Source organism: Ochotona curzoniae, unplaced genomic scaffold (assembly GCF_017591425.1).
Source record: "Ochotona curzoniae isolate NIBS_2020 unplaced genomic scaffold, NIBS_Ocur_1.0 contig_3190, whole genome shotgun sequence".
NCBI classification, from domain to species: domain Eukaryota; kingdom Metazoa; phylum Chordata; class Mammalia; order Lagomorpha; family Ochotonidae; genus Ochotona; species Ochotona curzoniae.
Window position 1 is genome coordinate 7,919,503 of NW_024465751.1, and position 9,600 is coordinate 7,929,102.

Consider the following 9,600-nt stretch of genomic DNA (forward strand, 5'->3'; position numbering starts at 1 on the left):
GAAATGCCTCAATAGCCACTTTCACTTGGTCCAATGCGGGGGAGGTCCCAGGATGCCTTGAGAGACCCATGGGATTCCTTGGATAACAAAACCCTGTTGCATATGCAAGACACTGTTCATTCCAAGAAGTTTGTGGCTTTTGTGACCTCCTCAGGAGCATGTGACCCAGAAAACAAAAAAAAAAAAGACTAGATTCTCAGGGTGCTATGCAACTCAAGGCTTCTCAACTCTAAATTCAACCCACAGAGCCCCCTCACCTGGTTCTACCCACTGGGCTCCATCTAACAAAGGGAATTTTCTGGGCCCTGCATGATGGCTCAGTGGCTGAATCCTTATCTTGCATGTGCTGGGATCCGTTATGGGTGCAGTTCATGTCCCAGCTGTTCCATTTCCCATCCAGCTCCCTAATTGTGAACTGGAAAAGCAGCAGAGGATGGCTCTGCACCCGGATGGGAGACCTGGAAGAAACTCCCGGCTTCAGATAGGTTCAGCTCTGGCTGTTGGGGAGTAAACCAGTGGGCAAAAGATCTTCCTTTCTGTCTCTCCTTCTCTCTGTAAATCTACCTTTTCAATAAAAATAAATAAATCTTAGAACAAAACAAAAAGCAAATTTGCTCACTATTAAATGGGGGCAAAAAAAAAAGGCAAGTAAGTTCCTATCACCTATCTCACTCCCCACTTGCCCTTTGAGATTCGCAGGCACGAGTTCAGAGACCTGCACTCCCCGGCTCAAACTGCAAATGACATGAAAACAAAATCACATGTATTTACGAAACCAGATTTATTAAAATTTCTCTACAAGTCAGAAATGGCCGTCTCAATGTTCACATATCTACACATGTACAGGAAGGTTCTAGTGTTTCTAGCTTCTGCAGAAGCCCCCGCCTCCCAAGTCCTCGGCCAGACGATGCATCACAGATACAAAGTCCAGCCACCGCGAGGGCGCTGGTGGGGCAGGCGCCTGCCCTCCTTTCTCTCCCAGTCCCACAGTTCCGTGGAGGCAATATTGCCAACAGTCATTCACATTTCACGTGGCTTTAGACACGCGGGTTATTCAGACAGACACAGACGACACACAACAAGCCTCAGAGCCAACACAACAAAAACAATGTCGAACATACGTAGAAAAGGTCCACTATCTATACAAAGTACACAGTACGTGAGGTATACGCGGCATTCCCACAATGCGGGTTAGTAGTTTGCCTCGGCGTAGCCCTTTAAAGCTGGCTGCCTGTTTTATTGGTATTTTTTTTTTCCTTTTCTCTTTTTTGTGCCATTTTTCAAAATACAGTATATTTGGCTTACCCGTTTAACCACCAGGTCTTAGCACTGTCTGGGATGGCCGCTGATGGCGCATCTGTCCTTGTTTAATGCAGGCTGCAGGTTCTCTGCCAAGGTCTACCTTTTGGAAGGAGCAAGTCCCCCAGCGCTGGATGCAGCCAGAGGCTGGGCAAGGCCCCTGGGAAGGAGCTGAAGGGGGTGGGGGAGGCACGAATATTCCTGTGCTGGGAGATGGCAGAAAGAGGTCAGGGTGGAGGATTTTTGAGAAGTGAGGCTTGCTCTCTCAGCCCAGCAGCTGACTGGCCAGAACACAACACTCGGGAAATGGGAACGCACCGTCATGCCAAACTGTGGGGACACAAATGCTGCCAGAGGCAGACCAGGTCACGAGGGCTCAAAGGAGAATTCTAGAAGCTGATCTGCAAATCTTCTAAGACCATCCACCATTCAGTCTCTCTGAAGCTCAGAGATGTCTCAAGTTTACTCCAGGGAGAGGACGAACGGGCTCTCCTAATCTTCTTGCTACACCAGACACTGCGCCTTCAGACGGGCTTGGGGAAAAGGAGACACACTGGGAAGCTAACGGTCCCCAAATCCTCCAATGATCTGGGAGACTATGCAGCCTCTCCTTCTGAGCCCAGATCTTTCAGGATGCTTTTTCAAGACCAGCTGGCAAGTGCGTTTTGTTGCTGAAAGGGGCAGGTTTCAAGGGCATGGAGAGGGCGTTAATGCACACGAGGTGTTGGCAGGAAACAGAAGAGTCTGGGTTCACGGTGCAGGCAACTCCTAGACTCCTACAACAGTGTGTTCCGGAAGCGAAGCAGAGTCATTGCTAAGTGTGAGTGAGTGCGAGAAAGGACCAGGGTTAAGCCAAAGGACATTTTGAGTTGAGAAGCTGCAGTAGCCACTCTGGCTACACCACTGGTGAATTTCAAGGTGGCAGACTTATGGGCCTCAATTTATTCACTACCCTAATAAAATACGGTAACTGCCCCCCAAAACGCCATTGTGCAGTCCATGCCATCTTCCACTCGAACATTCGAGTTCATGACACTTGACCATATGGTAGAGGATGTCCCAGCTCTTGAGCTCCTCCCCAGAAAAGTAGAACCCCCCGATTCTCCCAGAGGCTTGCTGGCGAAGGTTCACCCACGAAGGGGACAGTTCGCAGGGCAGCCAATCCAGGTGACTGCCGCTCGGTCCTACGGTCCGTCATCTCAAAGCTGGGCAGGGCGCCGTGGTGGCATCTGCCGGGACCGCCTCTGTGCAGGCCCCCACCCTGGCACCGAGCTCGGGGGCCTGTCCGACTGTAGAAATGGAAATGCCGTGTGTGAGAATTTCGAGGTTTCTGAGGTTTTTTTTTTTTGGGGGGGGGGGAATTAGCAAAAAAAGGGACTAATGTCACTGTCTTCCTGGTACTCGGGGACAATCTGGTCCGCCGTTCCCACTTCGGAGTCGACAAAGCCAGGTTCCAAGGCCGACTCAAACCAGGGATGGAGCAAGATCTCGGGGGCCGTGAGTCTCTCGGAGGGCTCTCGCCTCAGCAGGCTGCGGATGAGGCACCTGGCTTTGGGGGAAATGTGGTCGGGAATGCAGAACTGTCCGCGGCGGATTTTGGAAAAGAGGGCACTGGGGTCTGAGTCATGGAAGGGGTAGCGTCCAACTAACAGGGTGTAGAGCATCACCCCGAGGCCCCAAACGTCCGCCGCCTTTCCGGAGTAGGTGCCCGTGGTGTTAAGGATCTCGGGGCTCACGTAGGCTGGGCAGCCATGCTTGTCCGACAAGGCGTCATCCTCGCCCTTGATGATGTGTGTGTCTTCGAGACTTTCCAACCTGAGCTGGGTCCTGCAGGAGAGAGGGAACCACATCATGACTTTCAAGAGGGAAAAAAAAACAAAACAGGTTTCCCCAAGTCAAAGAGCCCAATGGGGCACCAAGAGCAAAGGGCCCCACGAAGGCCATTCAGTCCTTCATCCTGCAAGCAGAGCCCTGAACCACACGGGCCTTGTGATTTCACAAGGCACTACGAACTGCAATAAGTTGTTTGCAAGGTATCCAGAGAGCGCCCGGGGTGGAGGGTATGATGCAAAGTCCCACACAGGGTTCCTGATGCTACAGTTTATAAAGCACATCCTAATGGGGGTTACGCAACTGACAAAGTTCACATTGCAGAACCGGGAGCCTCTCTTGGGGGAACGCTGACATTCTCTACTGCCAGGGAGGATCAGGGTATCCAACAGGGTCGAGACGTCCTCCCCGTCACTCTGCTCTCCCAATCACGCCACTGACTGCCGGGGCCTCCACTCTCGGCTTAACAGAGCACAGGATGTCAGTGCGGCTGCCCACACCAATATAGATTCACAGAGGGGACGCTATCTACCTGGGCCCCGGGGCTGTGATGACCATGATGGGACAATCACAAGGAATGCTCATTATGATTGCAAAGAACACTCAGACCTGACCGCCTAACAAAGTGGGTGAGTAGTCTGCAGGATGCAGGGCCCCTAAGATCCTTAGCTACACCCACCCACCCACACACACACACACACAAACACATCCTTCCTGGGGTGGCATATTTATAACACACGGAGGTCTCAGCCCAGGGAACAGATACAGTTTGAAAACCTCCAAGGCTCTCTCGGAAGCTGCAGGTGTTCAGAACAGGCCACCCACCCAAGTCTCCCAGATCCCCCACAGCCCCAGGCCAGGTGGGGACCGCCACTTTCCCTGGCAGTATGCTGTTCCTCACTTCTCCGGGACACCCTGACCTCAATAAGTCCCTTGTTGTTCTGAACTCACATGCAAACACACGGTCCCTGACGGATCAATTCCTTTTTCCTCTGAAAGGTCTGCTGAGTTTTTTCTTTTCTTCCCCCCTTCCTGCCTTCCTGTTCCCTGGAGTGTAGTATACATGTGCTAACTTCGGTATGTCCTCAGCATGACCTCCCAAGCGTTATGTAAAATACCCATTGGTTCTGTAAACGGAAAATATGACTCAACTCACACTGTCTGCCGCTGATTGGCGGCTGTAGTACTAAAACCCTGCACCTGTGCCGGTTACACGAATAGCGTCAGCCTGCCATTGCTTAACCCTCGGGTTGCCAAACCCCGTGCCCGTGACATCTGCCTGTGCAACAGAGATTTCAAAAGCCACTGAGGAGGTGTGTAAGCTATGTTTCAGAAAAATGCCTCGCCGTATCACAGCAGTAATATTCCAGGAATTGGAAACTTTTTCACCCGCCAACAGTCCACTTTTCTTTGCTAATCACTAAATACCAAGAATGATTGCAAGGTCAGATATGGGTGGTACAGCAGTTCAGCCCTGTACCGTTCCATGGGCTCTGGAACGTTCCATGGGCTCTGGAGCGTTCCATGGGCTCTGGAGCGTTCCATGGGCTCTGGAGCGGAAGACGGCACATGGAGTGAAAGGCTACAGGAAAGGCTACAGGAGGAAGAGATGCAACAAAATAACTCGCTGCCACCCTTACACTTCTGTCACTCCTCTTCATCTTGTCACCACGGATGTGGCTGCCTCTTCAGAGCAGGCATGGGGCAGCTTCCACCCCCCCCCCCGCGGCTTCCTGAGTTCTGATGCCTGAAACCTCCACTCTGAATCTAAATGCCTCATCACGTTCTTATCAAGCTCATCTCGTCCCTCCTGAGGTAAGCCAGGAGCTATATTTAGCAATCGGCTCCAGCCAACTTCCATTTATTATTCAATGTGCCTATTTTCTGAAGGTGAATCCAAAGAAGACTAGAAATTGGCCGGAACACACACTCGGGAAGTACCAGGAGCCCAGCCCGAGGTGGAAAAGGAATGCAAAAGAAAGATGTACGCAGAGTGAAGATGCTCTGGCACCTCCCAGGTACAAAAGCTAAAGCATCACTTGGCATGAGCAAAGAGATGCCAAACCCTCCTGGAAGTTCAGGACTGTGAAGGGCAGGGTGAGGCTTGTCCCCCAGGAGCCTGACCTGACATACAACAAGCCTGATGCTGGGGTACAGCATCCTGCCTGTGGGCGGCGTCCATGCCCCGCCCAAGAGGACACAGAACATGCCAACCTTGGACACCACTCTTCTGGGACAGGACTTGTAAAAACTATCCTTCGCTTGGGCTGTGCCCCCCGCACTGTGCCCAGCTGCACCATCTGTCCCTCAGCTTCAGTCCCAAAAGCCACAGGAGGAGCTGTGCTGGCTGCTCACCTCTCCTCCGTGGAGAAGACGAACTTCCTTAGCTTCAAGTCCCCCAGCACGATAGCCGACTGGTGGCAGTGGGCGACGGCGGAGACGATCTGCTTGAACAGCCTGGCGGCCTCCCCTTCGCGCAGCCTCTTCCGGCTCCGCACATAGGAGTGCATGTCCCCAAAGTCCTTCTCAAAGAACACATAGGCCTTGCTTTCCCCAAGGATCACTTCCACGATGCCCGTGATGTTCCTGTGTGATGGCAGCTGGATGTAAGGCCGGATTTTGTCCTGGTAGTGTTTAATGGGAAACACCTGCAGAGACAAACGGACCAATAAGGCGTGTAGAAAAGCTGGGGGGATGGGAATGGGAAGGGAGTGGCTCCCCAAGCCCTCAGGGAGGTAGGACTAAAATTCCCCCATCTCTGGGTTTCAGCTAACAGCAAGCTCCATTCATTGATTCCCTATTTCTCAGGCAGCCTCAGTCACGTCTACTCCCTTTGGAACCAGTGAGGTTTAGGGCTCCGGACTAGCAAGTGGTTTGCAAAAACTGTCAGGGCTATGCACCATGGCATAGCAAACTAATCCTCCACCTGTGGCACCAGCATCCCATATGGGCACCGGTTCAATTCCTGGCTGCTCCACTTCCAATCCCACTTTCTGCTCATGGTCTGGGAAAGCAGTGGAAGATGGCCCAAGTGGCTTGGGCCCCTACGCCAACTTGGGAGACCAAGAAGAAGCTCCTGGCTCCCAGCTTCAGATTGGCTCAGCTCCAACCATTTCACCCCTTGGATGGAAATCTGTAAATCTGTAGATCTGCCTTTCAAATAAAAATGAATACATTGTTTAAAAAGAACAAACTGTCTTCCATTTAGGGGCTTCCCTGGGATCCCAAGTGCTTAACTCCAAAGCTGCCACGCTGTGTGGCTCTCCTGGGCTTGCAGGCCAGGGTAGAAGGAGCTGACAGAGGGTCCCCCAGGGATGTGCAGGAAGCGCAGGTGTGTCTTGCACACTCAAAGGGCTCAGCCCAGAGCAGGCACAGAACCATGAGCCCGCAGCCTGCAGCAGCGAGGAGCAGTGAGCCCGGACCTTGCAGAGTTCTTATTACTCAGAAGGAACAAATGACTAGGAGGAACGGTCTGTGACAAGGCAGCATTAAGCCACCTGCCTGGTCTGACTCAAGTGTACGCTGCCTGAGTTCCAGTTCTCCGCAGGTGGAGTATGGGATCTTCCCAACAACGTTCTTTTTTTTTTTTCTTTCATGTTTGTTTCCCGTCCCCTCCCACCCACCTCCACCACCCCCCACCAGGAACCCGGTAGCATCTCCTGTAAGACGCTAGCTGGTCTCTTTAAGCGCCCTTTGTTTGGTCGGGTTACTCATATCCTAGACTCAACTGGAAACGGTGACACACGGGCTGTCACCATCTGGATTCAGCTATTATCTGCTCGGAGGAACTGGAAGGGATTGCACAACGGCCAGATCCACCCCACCTCTCAGGCCTCGCTGCCTCCTGCTGCTGCCCCCTCTGCTACCTACCCCACCCCACGGCACACACACACACACACTGCCCCCCATCCCAACAGCTCGCAGCCCCAGTCACTTCAAGATTTCTCCTGGCTTTAAACGGGGCTTGACGGAGCATGACGCCAGTAGGTGGCAGCACCGAGCCCCGAAGGGAGGGCCGGGGCGCGCGCCGAGCGGCGGCCGGGCGTACTGGGTTAGGGGGCGTCAGGGGAGTTACGGAAAATTGAGCAAGTTGAGCTTCAGGGCGACTTTATGTTTTTAAGTGAAAGGGAGCAGCCCCGGGCGGACCCGAGATCGCGGTGTGAGCCTCTCAAGGAGGTGACGGAGGGGACGCCCGCGGCCGTGCAGGCGCCAGGGGGGACGCGCGGTGGATCCTGTTTGTAGCAGTCCGGTGTCCTCTTTCTCCTCCCCCTCCATGGGGTCCCTAAGGTTCCGAGGCAAATCTCTCATCGCAAAGTAAAGTGCATGAAAGAGACGGTTCCTGGCGGGCGGCGGCTTCCCGATATTTCTACTCCGGGCAAACTCCCCCGGCCCGGACTGGAAGACCCCCACCCCCGACCCCACCTCGTCCCGCTCAGCCCGGCCCTGGAGAGGGCGGTGTTCCGCGTCCCAGCGCGGGCGCCAGCTGGAATCCCCGCGGCAGGAGCGGGACTCGGTCTCCGCGGTGCCCAGCTGAACCCGGCCTCCGTGGAACCCCGGCGAGGGCTGCCAGCTGCTCCCGGCACCCACTGCAGGGCGTCCTTCCAGGGCCCGGGCGGGCGGGCGGGGCGGCGCGGAGAATGAGAGAAGGCGAATGGCATGGCCCTGGAATCCATTTCAATTCCACAACTTATATGGGGACGCCACGCGCCACCCTGAGAGCGGAGGATAAAGAGATCGAATCCTGCACTTCCGCAGGACGGCGACCCCTCCTACACACACACACACACACACACACACACACACACACACACACAAGTCTCCCCAAAGAGGTGAGCTGGGGCAATCGCCGCCCGGTAGGGCTCACCCGCACCTACCCGCCGTGTCCCAAAGCCCAGGCTCTGGCCGGACTTCAGCCTCCGCGCCCCCGACCCCTGCCCGCTCGTGCCCAGGGGCGCCTACCTTGCAGCGCAGCTCGCGGCCCGTGTGGATGCACAGCGCCCGGGACACATGCTCGCGCTCGGCCAGGGGCAGCAGCAGGTAGTCCGCGATGCGGCTGGGCCCCGGCGCGCTCCCGGAGCCGCCGCCGACCCCCGGCGCGGCGGGCAGGAGCTGCGGGCTGCACGGCGAGCCGGGGGGGCTGAGGTAGTCCGGAGGGCTCGTGCACTCGGAGAGTCGCGGGCACTTGGCTGCGGCCACTGCCGCGGCCGTCGCCGCGTCGTCCGCATCCAGCAGCCGTTTGGCCGGGGTGCCCCGGGAGACCGGGAGCAGCAGGGCTGGGCCCCGGGGTTGCGAGGCGCCGCTCATGGCAGAGCGCACGGGACCGGCTCGCATCCCGTCCCCGGCCGGGGCGGCCCCGGCTTTGTACGCTCCCGGATCCGCGCAGAAAGGCGCTTTTGCGGGCTTGGCGCGGGCGCCGCGACCTCTTCCAGCCCGCGGGATGGAGTCTGCAGACTGGCCTTAGCTCGGCCCCCACGGGGGCCAAAGCACCAGGCGCTCCCCCGGCGCTCTCGCTGCACGCGGAAACCACGCTGGCTCAGCGTCCCGGAGAGGTGCGGAGGCCGGCTCAGTTCCTCGGACCCCGGCGGGCGCAGGCACGGGGCCCCTCGCAGGGGGCGGCCGCCGCTATTGTTGGCGAGGCTGTCGAGCGTCCCAGAGGCGGCAGCGGCGGCCTAGGATCCCGGGGTCCCGTGGCACGAGAACAGGATTCCGCGAGCTTGTGCGCGGAGCCAATGCACTTCCCAGAGCAATTAGTCTCCAGCGGAAGCCGGAGCAACTTTTCCGCGGCGCCCGGGGTCCTGCGCGCTCCTGGACTGCGGGCGCGTGTGAGCGAGTGCGACGCGCTCGGAGAGAGTGACTGAGTGTGAGTGAGTGTGTGCGCTGCACCGATCCCGGCCAGTGCACTCCTCCTTCTCCTTTTCCTCCACCTCCTCCGCCTCCCGGTGACTCACGCTGTATACACACACACACTCACAGGCCAGCCTGTGTAAACAGTTGGGGAGCCGGGTTGTGCAATGAGGTGGCCGCGACGACTCCGGCTCCGCCACCCGGCGAGCAGTCACCGGAGCGGAGGGAGGAGACTGGAGGCAGGGGGTGGGGGGGAGGTGGGGCAGGAGGCTGGGGGCGGGGGTGGCCCGCGGGCCTGGGATGCTCTCGCGCGCAGGTGGTGCGTCCCGGGCCGCCTGGGGCGCGCTCTGCCCGCGACCCGGACCGGGCTGGGCTGCGCGGGAGGCGGCGCGCGCCCTCCGGCAGGCCCCCGGCGCCGCGCGAGCAGCCCGAGGAGGGGGCGGAGGACAAGTGCCCGTGACGTCTGGGTCCCCGGGAAGTGGGAGAGAGGGCGGGGCGGGGGGCAAGGCGGCCGCTGATTGGTGCGCGCGCCTCATTCACAGCGAGCACAATGGGCTGCGGGCGCGCGCACCACGCTTCCCTGCACCCGCCGCACGCTGCGGCCCCGCGGTTACACCTTTTGCCCGG

At 57.4% G+C, this 9,600-nt stretch overlaps 1 protein-coding gene across 1 annotated transcript; it reads right to left on the reverse strand.

The window, feature by feature from the left end:
* Window positions 1-764: 764 nt before the first annotated feature.
* TRIB1 (tribbles pseudokinase 1) lies at window positions 765-9,181 on the reverse strand. Its single transcript, XM_040979308.1, has 3 exons — window positions 8,089-9,181; window positions 5,485-5,777; window positions 765-3,126 (listed from the first exon to the last, which is right to left on the reverse strand). The coding sequence occupies exons 1-3, from the start codon at window positions 8,458-8,460 to the stop codon at window positions 2,661-2,663; spliced, it is 1,131 nt and encodes a 376-aa protein (XP_040835242.1). The 5' UTR covers window positions 8,461-9,181; the 3' UTR covers window positions 765-2,660.
* Between the last annotated feature and the right edge of the window lie 419 nt (window positions 9,182-9,600).